This window comes from Furipterus horrens, unplaced genomic scaffold, assembly GCF_987537825.1.
Source record: "Furipterus horrens unplaced genomic scaffold, mFurHor1.1.pri manual_scaffold_9, whole genome shotgun sequence".
NCBI classification, from domain to species: Eukaryota; Metazoa; Chordata; class Mammalia; order Chiroptera; family Furipteridae; genus Furipterus; species Furipterus horrens.
In genome coordinates, this window is record NW_028327179.1 from 85,528,396 (window position 1) to 85,548,644 (window position 20,249).

General features: G+C 40.8%; 1 protein-coding gene across 2 annotated transcripts in view; it reads left to right on the forward strand.

Moving 5' to 3' along the window:
* Nucleotides 1-5,144: 5,144 nt before the first annotated feature.
* The window catches only part of AHCYL2 (adenosylhomocysteinase like 2), a 142,496-nt gene continuing 127,391 nt past the window's right edge, over nt 5,145-20,249 (forward strand). For both annotated transcript variants that reach the window (XM_090287497.1, XM_090287498.1), the window contains exon 1: nt 5,145-5,553. In XM_090287497.1, the coding sequence (XP_090143623.1) occupies nt 5,191-5,553 (363 nt within the window). In that variant the 5' untranslated portion in view covers nt 5,145-5,190. The remainder of the gene's footprint in view (nt 5,554-20,249) is intronic.

Here is a 20,249-nt window from a genome sequence, read left to right on the forward strand (position 1 = left end):
CTATTTCACTTTCTCTCTCTCTCTCTTTCTTTTTGGAATTGAGAGAGAAACTTAATGACGATCTGAAAAACAATTCCTAAAAGACCAGCTTTTCCAGAAAACTAGCTACACCATGTGTTCAATCTGTCATGTTATAACATGCATTAGACACAAATATAAAACCATAAGACAAATTACCATTCAACAATATGAGAAAAGATAAAATGCATCTTTCCTATTTTTTATTTCTTTTCCTTTTGTTTAGAGTTTTACATTTTTTCTGCTAGAATGCTTTCATTTTATTTTTATTTTATTATTATTTTTAATCTCTGAACTTTTTATTGGCCTCCTGCCCCAAGGAGTGCCCCACTTCTGCTGCCTTTAATGCTTCAGAACTTTGGTGTCATTGACCTCAGAAACCACTATGCCATTTATAAATCTGTGGGGTGGTGTTCTTTTGGATGGATTATATGGAGTGGCTTGTTGTCCAGGGCATGACCAAAGTTGAAGTCCTTCCCTTCTTCCAGTAGGCAGCAGTAGGTGGTGACCTCAGCCTCCAGCTAGACCTTGATGTTCAGTAGGGCCTCATACTCCTGGGTGTGGCACTACCCCTCTGCCCAATCTGGGCCAACTCTGGCTCCGCGTGCAGCAGGATCCTGTTGAGCTGTCCCATCTGCCTCGCATAGCATGTCTCCACATTCCTCAGGCTTTTCTCCAGACTGGCCTGCAGATTTCTCATTGTTCCAGGTTGACCTCCAAGGACTGACAGTATATCTCAGCTCTGTGTCATTTCAGCAGCTCCTGTCTCAGCAGTCTGTGAGGTGACCACTGTGGTGCTCTCCTCAATCTGCTGGGACCAGTACTTGTCTAGCTCCTCTAGGTTCTTCTGAGCCAGCTCATCATACTGGGCCTGGATGTCCACCATGATCTTGCTGGGGTCCTGAGAATCCAATTCCACAATGAACCAGAGTTGGCAATCTGGTATGTAGACCATTTACTTCCTCCTTGTGGTTCTTCTTCATGAAGAGCAGCTCCTCCTTGAGAGCCTCAATCTCTGTCTCCAGCTGCAGCCCAGTGATGTTTGTGTCATCAATGACCTTTCAAAGCCCATTGATGTAACTCTCCACAGACTGGCGCATAGCCAGCTCCATCTCATACTTGACTCTGAAGTCATCAGAGCAATATGGGCATGGTCAATTTGCACAACAATGCAGGCATTGTTCACAGAACTTGCAAAGATCTGGGCACTCAGGTCCTAGATGGTCTTTAAATAATGCCCCCAGTCTCTGACCTGGGTGCCTTCTACTCCAAGTGTTCCTGGATTTTGCTCTTCAGTCTCCAATTATAAGCCTCCAGGTTTCTCACCCTCTCCAGGTAGGAAGCCTGACTGTCATTCAGGCATTGTATAGTCTCCTTTTCCTTGTGGACGCTCCCTATGCCAGCCAGACACCCTGTTATCCCCACAGCCAAGCCCCTGCCCCAGATCGATAGCCATCCTGCATGCTGGTGGAGGGGGACACAATGATCCAGGAGCCTGAGCCCCCCAAGCCTGCACAGATACTGGCTGCGCTGCTGGCTGGCTGGATCCGGGGACTGAGCGACTGCACAGAGCCCAGGGTCCAATAGCTGGAGCAGGTGCTGAAGCTCATGTTGTTCAGGAAGGAAAGCAGGAAGCTGAGACTCAGGCTCAAGCAGCAATCTAGAACACTTTCGTTTTAAAGGTCTCGTTTGTTTTCTGAATGTTCACTTTTTGAAACAGCATATTCCTTCACCAATACAATATCATCAGTCTCTGAGGATATTAATGATTTTTTTGGTCTTGATATTTTCTTTGTGCATAGCCTCTGTTTCCTCCAAGTTATTTATTCTTTTTCTGCTTTCTTGTGTTGGTCTCTGTCTTTCATATTATAAGTTTTCTTCATACATCTGATGACTTTGTCTTTCTGCTTGTACTTGAGTATGACATTAATGGTTTTCTGGAAACTCTATGAACATAGGTGTGGTCTTCATCAAGGGTGAGGCAGCTGGTCTATTTCCTTATGAAACTCTCATGTTAACTATGTTCAAGTTTTCTCTCTTGGCCTGATCACATAGAGAAGTTATTTCAATCTCCTGAATGAAAGATATATTCCTGCCTGCCGGGGCCTGGAAGCTGAATGAGCCAAGTGAGGGAAGAAGACCTATGGTCTAAATATTTCATAAACTAAATAGTTCATAAACTTGTGCTTAATTACCCTGTTGCAGTATGGTATTTCCATCTTTAACTGTGCTTGGTGTCCCTCAGTAAAAAAGATGGCAGAAGCAGCAACTGGGTAGGGATGGAGTTAAGAATGGCTGAGGAGTGTGCCCTGATGTTTGACCCCAACCAGTGAACAGTGCCTGAATAAATAAAGGATGAATATCAGTTTCTTTCCAAAGCTCCAACTCCTTATGTGTTGTAACCACATCCCACTGAAGAATTAATTCATCCTCTTAGTAATCAATTCTACTGGCAGTCCAGGTAGGCAGCTGCTGCCTATGAGCTCCAACACATGCCAGGTGGCTGCACTGCAGCTCCCTTGTGCATTAGAGAGAAGAAAGAAATCAGTTATAGAGCTGCTAATCTCTGCCCCAACAGCTGGAGGATGAAGCTCTTGGCTGGTTCTTTATAACAGGAAGGAAATGCTGAAAGCCAGAGTGTGAAGAGAAAGCTTAAGAAGTCCTTGTGTCTGGTACTTGTGGGATTTGTAGAAACATCAGCGCTCAGATGCCTTCCTCTACGTAGCATCAGGCACAAATATGAAGACCAGGGTACGAGACTCCATTTAGGGTAGGACAACTGCACAAATGAACAATTTCCAAGATAGCAGTAGCACAGGGAAGGAGGTCAAGGTGGGTGGGATTCTGTAGGACAGATGGAGCTCTCCCTCTCCTTCTTGCCAGAGTAAAGATAGTTACTCCTAAGACTAGATGTCCAGAGGCACTCTGGAATTGTCAGGGCTACCATTCTAAGATTCCTTTTACCTCAGTTTCTCTCAGAATAGAGAATAAATAAACTACCATAATCTATCACTCAGAGTCAACTACACTTTAATGTATTTTGTTTTTTTCAGGTATTACATAGTTAAAATCTCATGGAGTGTGCAATTTTGTGTCCTGCTTTTTAGTTTATTATGTTATCAAAAGCTTTCATTTCCCTCTATCATTAAAAAAAATTCTTGGTGCTCTGGTTGGGTGGCTCAATTGGTTTAGAGCATTGTCCCAAACACCAAAAGGTTATTGGTTTGATTCCTGGTCAGGGTACATCCTAGGTTGCAGGTTTGATCCCTGGTTGGGGCACCTATGGGAGGCAACCAATCGATGTTTCTCACATGGATTTTCTCTCTCTCTCTCTGCCTCTTCCTCTATCTCTAAAAAAAAAAAAAAAAAAAAAAAAAAAAAAGTCAATAAACATATCCTCAGGTGACGATTAAAAAAAAATTCTTAGCAAACAAAGTTTGTAACCATTCCCCTACCATTGGACATTAAAGTAGTTTCAGGTGCCTTTTTGTTATTAAAAATAAAACCACCATACATGTCTTTGTGCTTACACCTCCTAAAATAAATGTCAAAATTAAAATAATACATAAAAGTACACAGAAAGTTAAAAATATGCCATATCTCATAGCTTAAAAATTCAGTATTCAAAAGGGTGCTGTGGCTGGGACTTTGCTGGCCTATGTCTGCCATTTTCAACTTTCAGAATCTGTTGACTCTAACCTTACTGCTTGTGTGTACCTGTGCTTATATCTGCTCCTGGGCATCCAACCTCCTGGACAGAAATAATAATAGATTGTTAGCATATTTTGGAGATGCATCAGAATTGGTGGGCAGAAGAGTCCTTATGTTGCAGTATGCTGTGATGGCCTTCAGCATCCTCTTCTACAGAAGCTTGGAAAAATACTTTAATTGCCATTGGACTTCAATATGAAAAGGAAATTTATCTGCAGAAAATAGTGGAGGGAATGGTTAACCCTTTAGCTCTGAAAATTGAATAAGGTATTTTTCCAGCTGCTGTTCTTTTTGTTATTGGGCCAATGTTCTATATAAAGAATCAGGATGTGACCATTTAATACTAAGAGTTTGTAAGAATCAATCTCAGTACCGTCACAACAATATTATGATATTCTGCAAATGTCATTGTTTTGTGTCAGACACCAGTTTTTAGTTAGACACATAATACAAAACAAAATTAGTAAATTATTCAAATTCCTTTTACTGTGATTTGGAAATGATATATCTTTAAAGAATGAGACCTCAAAAATCAGTATGCATACTGTATTTAACATTCCTCCATAATGACAGATTTATTTTAATTTCAGATTATTTCCATAGTAGAATTAATAGGTCAAAGATTTGGCCTCGTTTAAAGAAACGCAAAATTGCGCAGCCTTGAAATTTCGACCTCATATGTAACTTCTTTTGTGACTGATTTTAAACTTCCAGACCCAGAATGTCCCAGAAATTGCCACATCAGGAATTTTCTTCCTTCTAAAAACAATGTTACTTAAGTTTGGAAAGGTGTCAGAATATTGATTTCACAGAGGCAGTTAAAACAATCAACTTTTAAGCCGGAGGAAGGATCTCGTCTCACGTGACGCCGCCGCTTTTCCTTTAAATGCCTGCTCACGTGATCGCAAATGTGCACACAGAGGAGATTCACGCTTTCGGGTCATTGCTCCCCCCACCTTCCCAACCCTAAGGTTTTTGGCGTTCCCTCCACGGAAACCGTAATTCCTCAAGAGACTTTCTCTTCCTCTTCCCCGTCATGGTGTCAGCTACTCTTTCCGTTCGTCGCGGGCCCTGGAGCTAGATCTGTCCTACAGACTCCCACTTGCCCCAGGAGGGCGACGGAAACTACAACTCCCAGGGGGCATCGTGGGCATCGCTCTCGGAGCGCGCAGTGTAGGTCGGGGGCTGAAGTCCCCAGGTCTCCTCACCTCATGCAGCCGGAAGCAAGCGCACTACATGTTCCGTGGCGCCTCGCGCCTAAGCCGGGCGGGGCGTGGAGGGGCGGGGGCGGGAGCTCGGGGCTGGCGGGCGGGCAGGCGGGCAGGCGGGCGGAGGCAGGGGGTGGGAGCGGAGGCGATGGAAGGGAGGAGTGGAGGGATGGGGGAGGGAAGGGAAAGGGAGGTGGGAGGCGGGGCCGGGCTGGAGCTGGAGTCTGAGCAGGCGGTTGCAGTGGAGGCGGTGATGTCGGTGCAGGTTGTGTCAGCAGCGACTGCCGCGAAAGTGCCTGAGGTGGACCTGAAGGACCTGAGCCCCTCCGAGGCGGAGCCGCAACTGGGACTGAGCACGGCGGCCGTGAGCGCCATGGCTCCCCCGGCTGGCGGCGGGGACCCCGAAGCTCCAGCTCCCGCCGCGGAGCGGCCCCCAGCCCCTGGCCCAGGCTCGGGGCCCGCTGCCGCTCTCAGCCCTGCTGCGGGGAAGGTGCCTCAGGCGTCGGCCATGAAGCGGAGCGACCCACATCACCAGCATCAGCGGCACCGGGACGGCGGCGAGGCCCTGCTCAGCCCCGACGGCACCGTTACCGAGGCGCCGCGCACAGTCAAGAAGGTATTGGGGCCGGGCTGCCTCTCGTGGAGAGAGAGGGAGGGAGGGAGAGCCGCACGCAGATCCTGTCGGCACCGCAGCACCGCCCTCCACGCCCCCCTTTTGCTATCGGAAGCAGAGACCCCTTTTCCCCTTAAACCCACTCTCAGAGATGCCCCCACCCGGCCCCCATTGCTGGGGAGCGAAGACTCCAGCCGGCGCGGCCGTACTTCGCTATGAATAACATGGAGGTAGCGCGCCCCACTACTACTTGGAACGGGCAGGGAGAGGAGAGGCACCTAATACTGCCCCTGCCTGCACCCCCAGCATAACCCCGTGTTATTTTTCAGACTCTCGGGGAGAAGACCCTGGTGGTACAGAAAAACCTTACCGCTTATGAGAGTTCACCCAGCGATAAGGGTAGAAAGATCTTTTCTGATTGTAGCGAGGAGTAAGCAATAGTTACTTACCTCTGATTGACATCCTCGGTTCTCTGGTTTCTGGGCAGGTGATGACTTGATGCCTTTCTGTGGTCAGCCGCTTCCACAGAGCAGGGCTGACGCTGTGCCCTTCACTCTAGTCACGGCAATATCCCTGCGTCTTCAATGGAGAGATTCTCCTCACTCTCGGTAGAGGTTTGTCCTCTCTGCTCCATAGTTGGCCACACAGACTGCGTATGGAGAGTGATTGTTTTATTAGTTCCTTTTATTATGATCTGAAATGTTAGGAAGAAATGCTTCTACTTTTGGGAAAGGCTGTCATTGTCGGCTTTCTGTCTCAGCTGTCAGCTTCTTTCAGATCTAGTTTTGAAGAGCCTTGGAGCGCCAGGGCGTGAGTATGCCTCGATGTAGCAGACTTCCCTGTTACCCTTAACAATGGCCATGCTAAGTGTGCCTCTCCGTAAAGCGAAATTAGCACACACCAAAAAAAAAGTCAGATATTGGAAAAGACAGAGATGTGGGTCATGTGAGTAAGGATTATGGCTCTTAATTTCTGAAGTACAATAATGAACACAGTGATTTATCTTTTTTTGCTGTTGTGAATGATTTTAAATTCTTTATCAGAATGCTAAAATGATGTGAAGAACTCAGCTGACTTGGAACCTTGGATCCAGCCTAACTTTTGTTATAATAACCTCATGATTAAGGTATAAAGCAGATGACCCTTTCATTCTAACTGCCCAAATGTAGGTGATTAGCAGACGAGGTCAGAGGCAAGACTTGAAGAAATGTGTAATGATGCTTTAGGGCTGTCTCCCTGTTTGCAGTATGAAACTTCTCTGGGAGGAAATACAGAAGGAAAGGTGCCTATATATGAGCCTGGAAATCTAAAACATGTTTCTGACTGGTTCATTTGCTTTATAACTTTGACCAAATCTTGCCCCGTGATTAAGGATCTTTTTTGTATAAAGTCTGTAATTTGATTTGATCTCTTAAGGGTAAGAGTGTTTAACAAATTGTTTTTGGAACAAGGGACTTTACTGTCAGGCAGACCTGGTTTGAATCCTGGTACCCCCCAACTAAGTAGCTTTTGGGTAATTTACAAATTCTCTAAATCTTAGTTTCCGTTTTTATAAAATGAGGACATTAATATGATCGAGGATTAGAAATATTTGAGAGGGCTTTAGCATTGAATTTGGCACATATAGTAGTGGCTTTAAAAATAATAGCTATTGTTATTAAGAATTCATTTTATTTTATTCCTCCTCCCATTTTAGCTTAAGTGCATGCCACCATGACCTCCTCTGAAAGGTACACAAGATTCAATAGATTCTATATAAAGAAATTTAAAAATCACAGGCCAGCCTATCAGCCTTCTTTCTTAATTCTAGGTGTGCTTGTTGACCATTCTTTTTGTTGCCAAGCCACCTTCTTACTGTTTTCCCAGCATCAGAATGTAGTTTCCATGATTCTAGATTTACTCAGCACCTCAAGGCTATGGAAGACAGGGCCGAGCTTGCCTGGCAATGTTAATTGCTACCAAAAAAATAACTTCTCTGCTGGAAGTTAAGCGGGTACAACTCTGGGCAAGGATGCAGCTATATTACACAACTTAAAAGGCATTGCCAAGCTACTTTCTGGAGACAGAATCTTTAACTTTCTTGATATTGAATTGGTTAAGATAAATAAGTTCATGAGACTGCCCTGCTCTCCTCATGACGAAAGTCACCTTACCAAGGTACTACAGTGTGATATTTTGATATGTTGAGCCTTCGTTGATTCTTAGATTGTTTATTTAATCATTCTGACCTTGACTCCCTTCTGCTTTTATATAGTGTAGGGAGAGACTGGGGTACTTAGGAATTGAAATAGCTGCCTTTAGCAATGTAATTGGTGACTGTTGCTTTAATTTTGTAACTGTCCCATACAGGTTTATTTATCTTAAGTCACATTTCCATTAATGGTTTCCCTTACTCCGTTCATGTATCTGTCTTCATTTTTCTTAGTTCTGTTACTCTGCTCAGCCACACAGAGGAAATACACTTTTTACAAGATCCAGAATTCCCAACTGCAGTAGTTGATTAGAATGAACATAGGGTGTACAGGTTACTCAGTCACTTCTTGTCCTTGGCACAAGTTACATTGTGTAATTTTTGATGCTCTGGGGATCAGATCTGGTCGTTGTGGCTCTGATATATTTGTATATAAAGTTTTTCTTCATAAGCTCACATTAAGTGAATCCAACAAACCAAAAATCTCTGTAACAAGTGATTGGTGAAATGGGAAGAGTAGTTCCCCAGTGAATGGAGTGGTCAGGTTGAGAGGATTTCTTCCCTATGTTCTTAAAAATGGGGTTGTTATAGGAATGTCACAGCACAGTAGGGAAAACAAGGCAGAAGAGGATTTATTTCAGAAAAGTTAAAACTTTCTGACAAGTAAGGCTGTGAACCAAGAACCGTAACTAGTTTGTTCTTACATCAGTATGGGTAATGACCGTGTTCAAGGGGATTTTTTCTTTTTTTTTTCTTTTTTGCTAAAAGTATCTACTTTGCACTGGCTTTGTTGCTGTCAGCAGAGACTGAGTTGAGCCATGTTAGGGCTTTCTTGCCTGAATTCTGTCAGCAATCTTGACTTGGTTAATTATGGGTTATTTTAGTGGAATTTTTTGGATCTAGGCATGGGAACATGGAAGCAATATGGCTTCTTTTGCTAGTTAGGAAAGTACAGCCATGCAAAATGTTCAGTGAAGTAATCGGCATATTAACCTTAATGATAATTAGCATTAATTGGCCTTTTATTATATATGCAAGAATTGTAAGTGTTTTTCTAATCCTGACAACAGCACACTGAGATACAGGTGGCATTATCTCCACTTTACAAATAAGGAAATGAGGTCCAGAGAGGTAAAAGTGCCTTGCCCAAGGTTATACGTCTAGAAAGTGGTAGAGGTTGTTGGACTTAAACCTTGGTCTTAAACCTTTGCTTGTTTCCAAAGCCCATGTCCTTTCCTTTATGCCACACTGATTCTTTCTAACTTCTTAGACGCTTGGTTCTGGTCTTCTCCCAGAGGTCTTGGAGAATACTTAGGAACTCTTAAGTTACGTGTGTCTGGTTTAAGCTTTAGGTGGTCTCAAAACCAGACAAGGGTCTGAGTGAGGGCTTTAGGAAGAGGATGGGGGAAAAAAACTACAGATGTAGAACCTCAAAAAGTTGTAAAATTAGAAGAGAGGAAGAAGAGCATCTTATATAGAGAAAAGCATGTTAAGCTCAGTAATGCATTTTCAGATTAATAATTTACTACTCATAATTATTTTTTCATTATAAATAAATATGGAATACCTAAGGAATATGCTTCCTCTTCCTGTCCAGATAACAATTTGTCCCTGTTGTTTAAGTCTTACCTTCTTTATGAATCAATCTCTAATTAAACTTTTTACAAGTTAGAAAGGGGAAGCATACTGTTATATATTCCTGCTATGTACCAGGCATTAGAGCTTTACATATACTATTTTATTTAATCCTTCTAAGAGCTCTCATAGATAGGGTTATCCTTGTTTTATTGAGGGTTGAGGAAATTAAGGAATTTGTCTCAAGGTTACACATTTAGTAATGTGGTGGAGCTGACAGAACTCTAATCTGCCTGATTTCAAAGCCCAAACTCAGTTGCTTTTCAATTGAAATATTTGTCTTCAAAACTCAGATTGAATCTTAATCTGTGTATTTTTTGTAGATGCTTTTATTTCACTAACAGGTAGTTTCTTTTTATTTATTGAGCTTGTTTAATGGTCTTACCAAATATTTATGTGAACATGCATGAAACTTCTGAGGAAGCAGCCCTCTTTTTTCTATTATAATTTGTGAATTCTATTCTTCTTGGACCTGACTGAGAAAGATGGAACATTAAGAGCTGTTTCAGGAGGTTGCTCAGAGCTGAAGTTGGAATTGTGTACCTGATGTTCTGAGGAAAAACTTAGGTCCTTAATGTCCAGTTAATTCAAGAAATGGATAGGTCATGAAAAAGAGTAAGTTTCTTTAGTGTATTATTCTCTTTAAAGTGTTCCCCTTGCCCACAATGAAAGGAAAAAAAGGATTTGTTGGCGTCTTTATTCAGACTGTGGCCAAGTTGAATTTATAAAGAATATGCGATTTCTTTCTGGTGGTTCTTGTTTAAGTAATTTAGAGAGGTACAGCTGAGGTGGATGAGAGAACAACCTGGCCGTTGCCTGCGTTTACGGCCCTGCTATTGTGTTCAGGTGGTGTGCACAATTAGAGGAACCGAAATTCCATTTACCCAATGAGAGGCTCAGTAAGCTTGATCAGGTTTCTATGAAATTTGTAGGAGCTTTTTATAGTCTGAATGGCCTATAGCCTGAGATTTGGTGAGAGCTGAGTGAGCAGAGGAGAAAGTGGTGGATTGAAATTTCTTCTGTAACAGTTCTAAGCCTAAAACTATTTTGAGGAAAATAAATAACTTAAGACATTTCTGTCCCCCACATCCCCAGCTATATTCTGTAACAATTCAATTAACCGTTTTCCTTCTTGGGCACTGCATTAATAGCTGGTGATTTCCTGTTTTCTTTTTCAAGTGAAAATGTATCTGCTTGGGGCACCTAGTTTTTCTTAGCTTAGAACCTTAGCTTAGGAAGGGTACAGAGGTTTTAGAGCTGCTAGTGGAATTTCTCTGACTATAAATCAGGCTTTTCCATAAAGTCTTTCTGAATACTGCAAGACTTCATTGAAAGTTAAGTAACGTGAGACTAGAACTAGTTTCATCTTCCGTACAAACTTATCTCCTGCAGTGTTCCAGTGTGAACCCTTTTGATCAATCTAAAAGATTAGATACTGTGTCTGCATTTTCTTGGAAACTCTCCTTTTGGCTTCAGGTGTAACTCTTCACTTAAGGTCACCATTTACTGACTGAATACCTCGTGTCTGTCTGTCTGTCTGTCTCTCTCATCTCATTTAATTGGAATAACTATCGGATGAATATTACTATTTTACAGATGAGAAAACTTAGTTTCAAAGAGAGTAATTAACTTGTGTAAGGCTATGCTAGGCTGTGATACCTTCGGGATTAGTGAGATACAGCACTGCCTACAGCAACAGTGGGAGGCTTTGCCACACTGCCAGCCCCCTATTTCTCTGACCAAACACCTGTGTGAAATCTGCTTCAACTACTATTGCACCAAGGCTGCTGCTAAGACCACTCTGTGCAAACTTTTGGATCTCAAAATCCATTATCAGCAAATCCCCATGTAGTGTCGGCCTCCAGCAGTATGATCCAGTTACATGGTCAGCAGTGGGGGTGCTGTTAGTGTGGCACCTGTTATCCAGAACTATAATGGTGCAGCCTAAACTGTGGCATCTCCTGCTTGGCATTAGCAAACACATCTTTCCAAAGCTCATTCTGTATATAATTTTGGGTGGTGTTTTTAGCTGTGTAACACTGAAGCAGGTTCTTTGCTCTGAAAGCTACCTTAAAACCAATCCTGTCTGTAAATTTTTTTTCTGTTTAATTCAGCCAGAGCTGCCTTCTGCTGCTTCTGTAACTGAGTGATGCACTAGTTGAACCTAACCATCTGCCTTTTTAGCTGTCTGCATCCTTGGAGATGACAGTTGCTAGAGAAATCAGAAAACCAGGCAGATCAAATTCATAATCGTCAACCTCATATGCATCATCAGTATTGCCTAGCAGTGTTAAACATTCCTCTAGTAAGTTCACTTTCCTACTCACTAGAAATGACTATTTCATACTGTCTTTATTTCTAATCTCTTGTGTTTTCATTTTTCATTATTTATTTTCTTATAAAATTAAATTTATTGGGGTGACATTGGTTAATAAAGTTATATAGATTTTAGGTGTGCAGTTCTATAGTAAATCGTCGTCGTCGTCGTCGTCGGCAGCCGTCCGTCTCGAGAGACGATGGTGTAGCTTCTTAAGAGTCTATCTGCACCGCCGAGAATGGCTGTGCAGTCCGACTCGGGAGTGACAGTGTCTCCTCCCATGTTGAATCGACATCTTGCGATGACGCTGGAGTGTCCTCTCCAGTGAAGCTGAAGCTACAGAGCCTGGGCAGGGTGATATGGAGGGTCTGCTGTTGCCCATGCAGCAGACCCCCCCTCTCTTCGCAGCTGAAGGGTCCAAGGGAAAGACGGAGTCAATACAGCTTGGCTTCAGGTGCGCCGCAGGAGTTGCCGGTGTTGACTACAACGTCAAACCGCCTTAGGGACTCCGGCTCCGGATTTTGTGTCGGGGTTTAGTCCCTTAGCCTTTCCCCTGAAGAGGTATGCCGCAAGGCAGCGGAGGTTTTTTGGAGTCAGAGTTTTCCTTCTCTGTCTATAGTAAATACATCACCTGTAATTGCATTTTGTGTTCACCACCCCAAGGCAAATCACCTGTGTTCTTTTGTTTAAAAAATTGTTTTTAATTACACAAATAATACTTGCAGATATGCTTTGTAAAATAATTCAGTCTAGGAAAACAGTCCTTTCTTGACCCTCAGCCAGTCTCATTCCCTTCCCAGAGGTGACTTTTACTCTCGACTAGTCTTTCTTGACTTTTTCTCTGACTTAATATATATGTTTGTACATAGAGAAATTTATAGTTTTATAATTTATACATAAATAAAAGCATATTACATAGACATTATTTTCAAGGTTGCTTTTTTTTAAAGATTTATTTTTAGAGAGAAGGGAAGGGAGGGAGAAAGAGGGAGCAAAACATCAGTGTGTGGTTGCCTCTAGCTCATCCCCGAATGGGGACCTGGCCCACAACCCAGGCATGTGCCCTGAATGGGAACCAAACCGGTGACCCTTTGGTTCGCAGGCCAGCGTTCAGTCCACTGAGCCACACCAGCCAGAGATGCAGGTTGTTTTTTTATTTAAGAACATGTCTTGGAGCTTTTTACATACTAGTACATATATATATATATATCTTTTTTTTAACTGCTGAATTGATTTCCAAAGTCAGTACTATTGTTGTTTGTTTATTTTCATTAAAGTTAAAAATATTTTTTTACTTACTGATTTGAGAGAGAGAGAGGAAGGTGAGGGAGAGAGAGAGACAGAGACATAGATTTGTTGTCCCATTTATTAATGTACTCATTGGTTGATTCTTATATGTGCCCTGACTGGGAATGGAACACACAACCTTAGTGAATTGGGACAACGTTCTAACCAACTGAGCTACCTGGCCAGGACCCCATTGCTGTTTAGTAAACTATTTTTCTATTGATGTACATTTAACTTAATTTTTTTCCTTTATAAACTGTGCTATAGTTACTACCTATATGCATTTTCATTGTATACAAGTACTGTATAAGTGTTTCTCTGGGATGGATATCTAGAAGTAGAATTTTGGAATTGAACAATATCCACATTTTTAAACTTAATGCATAATGTCATATTGTGTTCAAGAATGCAGTACCGCTTTACATCTCAGCTCACTGTATATAAGACAGCTCTGCCCTCGCTGGGTGGCTTCATTGGTTGGAGTGTTGTCCTGTACACCAAATAGATTGTGGGTTCAATTCCTGATCAGGGCACATACCTAGGTTGAGCGTCCGATCCCTGGTCTGGGCTCGTACAGGAGGCAACCAATTGATGTTTCTCTTTCACATTGATGTCTCTCTGCCTCTGTCTCTGCCTCTGTCTCTCTCCCCGTCTCTCTCCCCTTCCCTTTCCCTCTCTCTCTCTCCCTTTCTCTTTCTCTAAAATCAGTAAATAAACATCATTGGCTGAGGATAAAAAAACCCAAAAACTTTAAGACAGCTTTTTCACTACCACTTCACCAATACTAGATATTTTTACATCTTTTATGAGGAAAATTCTAAGTGTTCATTGGCAATTTATAATTGCTTGTTCATATTTATTCATTAATGAATATTTATTGAGTGACTACTACCTGCCAAGTGCTGGAGATATGACAGGGACCAAAATAGGTAAAGATCTCTGCCCTCCTGTTGACTTGTCTTTTTCATGAAAACTTGTAGAAATTATTTACAATTCTGGATATTCTTTCTGTATATGTACCAACATTTTTCCTACTCTTTTTCTTGTTGACTTATTACTTTGTTTATGATTTTAAAAGCTTTTATTTTGACCAGTTTTTTCTTTATGGTTTAGACATTTGTATCTTAAAATGGCCTTTTCTACCCCAGGATTATAAACTAATTCTTTTTTATTTTCTTCAACTGTTTTTATGTTTGCATTAATAGATTTTGGTCTTAAATTCGTCTGGAATATATTTTTGTTTGTAATATAAGATAGGGACTACTTGTAATGTAAGAGCTCTATTTATCGCTAAATAAAATTTAAAATTTTACTATTTTAGGGTTTGTTTGTTTGTTGCACTTTAACTTGTCCTTCTTAACTCTTTTCTGCTCTTAACTTTTAACTGAATATGTAGAAGTAACTTTTGTTTGAAGACTGTTTAACTCAAGAATGACACTAAAAATAGCCATCTTGGTAGTACTTAGTTCTTACAAAATAACACTTGATATTTTAGCAGATTTTATTGTTTGAAGTAAGCACAGTTATTGTTGTTTAGGAGATATAGATTATGTTTTGACAGAAATTAGAGCCTCAATTATATCTCAAATACATATCCTATACAGCAATGGCTTAGAGAAGAACTTACCTTCTGCAGTTATACTAAGTTGGAAAAATGTAATACTGTGTGGTCCTTTTCCAAAATAACACTGATTTTTTAAAAAGGCATTCCAGCAATCAGGTATGTATGATGAAACTGTAGGAATAAGAATTTTTGCCCTGGTAAGATTGTTGTGTGCATTTGCCTTTCAGAGTTAGCAGTATGTTACCTGCTCCAGGTTAAAGAAGGACTTATTTTCCTGGCAGGTAAATAAGTTTCCTTTTTCAACAAAGCTTTCTTGGATAAAGCTTGACTGAGTCTAGTCTTAGATTGCTCTGCTTTGGGAGACAGAAATGGAATAGGAATTTTTTACTATATTCATGGCTACTTGTATTTCCATAAGGGAGAAAAGATGGCTGATATGATGCTAGTTCCTTTCTAGGGCCTATGCTGGACTGTACTACAGAAGTAGAGAAGCAACTTTACTATTTCTTGATACTTGTCTAATACTCTTCCTGATACAGTGTGAACTTCTTTGTGTAAAAACCATTTATGTGTTGTTTGCTAAACACTGCTAAGTGGTGGGCTTATTAAATCAGCAAAATACCATTCTTGCCCTCAAGGACAGGGTAGGGATGTAGATATGAAAATAAACAGTCTAGTTTGATATTAGCAATACTAGAAATATGAAATGTTGCAGATTGAAGAGGTCAGTATTGAAATCAAGGTGTATCACCTTAGGAAACTAGTTGGTTGTAGATCCAGGAGGCTTCACGGTATAGCAGAACCTTTTTGAGGTTTCCATGTTTCAGTGATACAAATATAGAAATTCACACTTTTAACACACTTAAAGAGATTATTCGCCTTTTAGGAATGGCTCATTCAAATTAAACTCACCAGAGACTCGTATTTAAAACACGATGATAACTTCTAATTTATGGCCAGATGTATAACTCTCGAACTGATTTAATATATGTGTCAATCACAGGATTCTCTGAAAAATCTACGTGGGAAGTCTAACTATACAATAATTAGAAGCAATTTATTAAGTTTGTAATCTTTTAGATCCTTGCTACTCAGACTGGACCATACCAGAAGCATTGGCATCACCTGGGAACTTGTTAGAAATGTACAATCTCAGGCAGTTGTTGTTCTGGACTAGTTTATATCCACTAGAACCTCAATTTTTACTTACTGTTGGATGATTTTGGCTTAGCAGGTGGTCTTATATTGTTTCTCTTTTATGAAACCTCAGACTAGAGAAGCAAAAAAATCATTTTAGGGTTTTGTGGAAGGGTAGAAATATATAATGAAACTTAAGGGTAGAAATTTATAATGAAACTTATAAGACTTGTAAAAAGAATACTTCATGGACACAGAGACATAGAAGCACAGACAGGCACAGATGTGCAAATACAGACACAAAGATTCCCCACATACAACAGAACCCCCCAAGACCTCTCTACCCAGACCCTTCCCACACACAAAGACACACACCCACAGAGAGAACCCCACAGTCTTCCGCATGTACCCACAGAGACCCATATATACTCTGAGGCCCACACAGAGAGAGGTAAACGCACACACTGGCAGCCAGCGGGTAATGCTTAAAACTCAGATTTTCTTGGGACTTGAATAGTGTGTTCTCCATAGTTATTTTGAGAAGGGACAAGTATGTTCTCTAAGGTACTTTTAACTGAGCCAGAAAATGAAAGAACAGACAGGTTGCCGTTGGGTCTGCAGAACAGTGAATGCTACAAAGCCAGTTTTTATTTGAATTCCTGTTTTTGGAACCACTTGTTCCCGGCATCATTTTTCTGTTTCAAGTACTCATCGTACTTAGATAAACTCATTTTCCTCATCCTCTGAGGAGCTTACACCCTCAATTGCGGGTTAAACAGAGTTCCACGCTTAGTTCCCCTTGGCAGTAACCAACACACTCCCTTGATGCTATCTGAGTCACTTAAATCTGCCCGGGATCAGAAGATCCAGAAACACTGCACCTAGGTGGGGGACTCATACTGAGTCCTCTGTGGGTGTGTGGGACTGAAAAATATAGAGCAGAGCGAGAAACTTATGCTTAAACTAGAAAGAGATGTAATTTGGGGGTTTTTACTTATTAGGTAGTTCATGGTATAAGTTTGCATAAAGAGTGTGATGAAACTTAAGAATGACTCAGGGGAGTAATTTAGCTGTAAGTTAAAAGATTTTAAAACTAAATTCATGTGGGAGGGGATGGCACATTGATTGTGTTGGTTGATAAAGAGATTACTGGTATCAACATAGCCAGATTTTTTTAGTGCCTCGGGCAGCATTTTTTGAGAAATATCTTGTTAGGGCAAAGGAGCATGTTTGTACCTAAATTATTATTTTTTTTTTAATTGATTTTAGAGAGAGAAAGAGAAACACTGATTTTTGTTGTTCCACTTGTTTATGTATTCATTGGTTGCTTCTTGTCTGTATCCTTACCAGAGATTGAACCTGCCACCTTGGCATAGAAGGGATGATGCTCTTAAGCAACTGAGTTACCCATCTGGGGCTGTACCTAAATTCTTGAAAGTTTCTATCAAACCCTGTGAGTTAGTCACCAGAGAGACATGAGTAGAAAAGTTTTACAAATAAAGGTTCCAAAAGGAGGCCTGTTCAAAAAAATTTTTCCCAAGCACATGGAAAAGTATTGGGAGAATTGTATTCACTGCCCAGTTTAATGAATGTTAGCGTTTTGCAGAATTTTTTGTAGGTATTGTATAAAGAAATAAAATATTGTAGATAAAATTGAAGACCCTTTTGTACCTCTTCCCTATTCATTGCCCTTGGTCCTTTCTCTCCTATCACAGAGGTAATTCTGTCCAAACTTTGCTGTTAATAACTCTTCATTTTTAGATACTTTGCTATATATATTGTTCATCAGTATCAATTGTATATCAACAAACAATATGTAGTCTTGTTTTGTAGGTTTATACACTTAATATAAATGGTAAAACAGAGTAGATACTGTTCTGCAACTTGCTTTTTTCACTTCACTTTCAGTTTTAACTGTCTGATACATTAGATTTTCTAGTGGATTCATTTTGCCTTCTGTGTAGTACAGTATTCCCTCACTTATCGCAGGAATTACGTTCTAGAACCACCACCACCACCCCGGCAATAGGTGAAAATCCGCGAAGTAGGAATCTTATATTTATTTTAGTATTTATATATATTTTAATGCTTTATAAACCCTTCCCACACACTTATAAACCATTCCCACTCCCATATTAATCATTTTTTCTACACTTTTATAAACACTACTTATGTTCTTAAACATATTGTACACTCTTAAACCTACGAAACTTTAACAACATACGTATACAGTACCGCAAAATCCCACAATATAGCAAAAAATCCGCGATAAATAATTATAAATATAATATTTTTAAAAATCGTGCAATACAGTGAGGCCAATAAGTGAACCGCGATAAAGAGAGGGACTACTTACTTCATTGTATGAATGTACCACAGTTTACCCATTCCCTTATAACTGTTTCTTTCTCTTTTTCTTTTTTACTGAAATAAACATCCTTAATTATGCACATGTATGATAATTTATCTAGGGTACATCCCTATAAGCAAAGTTTCTTAAAAAGTATATCACCTTCACCAAACACTCCCAAATTGCTTTCAAAAGTGGTTGTATTAATTCATGTTTGCTGAATCCTTACTAATATGTGGCATGTCAGACATTAAACTTCCATCAGTCTGGTAGTTGTGAAATGATATTTCTTGTTTTAGTTTGCATTTCCTTAGATATTAGTTAGATTATTTTAAAAATATGTTTGTAGTCCATTTGGATTTCCTTTTCTGTAAAGTGTCACATATATTCATACCCTTTCCCATTTTTCTTTTTCACTTTCACCATTACCATTTTTCTGTTGGAGTCCCATAGGCGTTTCTTACTGGTTTGTAAGAGTTCTTTATAATATATTCATTATAATCCTTTTTTAGCATATGTGTTGCAAATATCTTATGGTCTGTTACTTGGTTTTCTGGTCTGTGGCTTTTTTTTTTTTTTTCTAACATGGCTTTTATTCAGAAGTTAATTTTTTTAATAAGATATTTTCTCACTTTAAATTTTTATTAATTTTTAGAGACGGAGGGAGGGAGAGGAGAGAGAGGAGACGGGGAAGAGAGAGAGAGAAAAACACTGACGTAAGAGAGAAACATCTGTTGGTTGCCTCTCTTACATGTCCTGACATGAGACCAAACCCGCAACGCAGGCCTGTGCCCTGACCAGGAATCTAACTGACAACATTTCATTTCGTGGAATGCCTGACCAGCTGAGCCACACAATTTAAAACATGCAGAACTAGCTCTGGCTGATTTGGCTCCATGGATTGAGTGCTGGCTTACAAATGGAAAAGTCCCAGGTTTGATTCCCAGTCAGGGCACATACCTGGGTTGTGAGCCAGGTCCCCAGATGGGGCGTGTGAGAGGCAACCGATGGATATTTCCCTTGTACATCGATGTCTCTCTCCCTCTCCTCCTTCCCTTCCCCTCTCTAAAAAAATAAAACATGCAGCACCTGACTATTTAATCAGAGGCACTGATCTCTTTTTCCCTTAGATTGTCAAATTAAAAAATGACAACAGCCAACACAACAATAGCCATTTGGTGTGAATAAATCAAAATTATACCCATTTTTCTTACGAGATCAGGAAAAATATGTTTTTTGGTGTGCCACAGAACTTTAGTAATTAATTTATGTGTGCCATGAGCTGAAAAATCTCTGTCTTAGCTAATGTTTTTGAGGGTTTTTTTCTTGTATCCATAATTTTTCCTTTTAATTGCTGAATGGCATTTCATTGTGTGGCTGTACCACTTTTCATCTATCAATTGATGAACATTTGTATTGTTTCCAATGTGGCTATTTTGAATAATGCTGGTATGGACAATCATGGTTAAGTTTTTATGGGGGCATATGCTTTAATTTATCTTGAGCAGATATCTCGGGGTGTGTTAAGTTTATATTTTAACTTTATAATGAAGTGGCAGTCTTTTCCATGGTGTTTGAATGATGTTACATTCCCACGACAGCCCTGGCTGGTTTGGCTCAGTGGATTGAGCGTCGGCCTGCGAGCTAAGTGTCGCTGGTTCGATCTTCCAGTCAGGGCACATCAGAGAAGGAAAACTCTGACTCCAAAAAACCTCCGCTGCCTTGCGGCATACCTCTTCAGGGGAAAGGCTAAGGGACTAAACCCCGACACAAAATCCGGAGCCGGAGTCCCTAAGGCGGTTTGACGTTGTAGTCAACACCGGCAACTCCTGCGGCGCACCTGAAGCCAAGCTGTATTGACTCCGTCTTTCCCTTGGATCCTTCAGCTGCGAAGAGAGGGGGGGTCTGCTGCATGGGCAACAGCAGACCCTCCATATCACCCTGCCCAGGCTCTGTAGCTTCAGCTTCACTGGAGAGGACACTCCAGCGTCATCGCAAGATGTCGATTCAACACGGGAGGAGACAGATACCGTGTCACTCCCGAGTCGGACTGCACAGCCATTCTCGGCGGTGCAGATAGACTCTTAAGAAGCTACACCATAGTCTCTCGAGACGGACGGCTGCCGATACGATACGATACATTCCCACGACCAAAGTGTGAGTGTTTCAGTTTCTCTATATCTTTGCCGCTACTTGGCATTATCAGTCTTTTTGATTA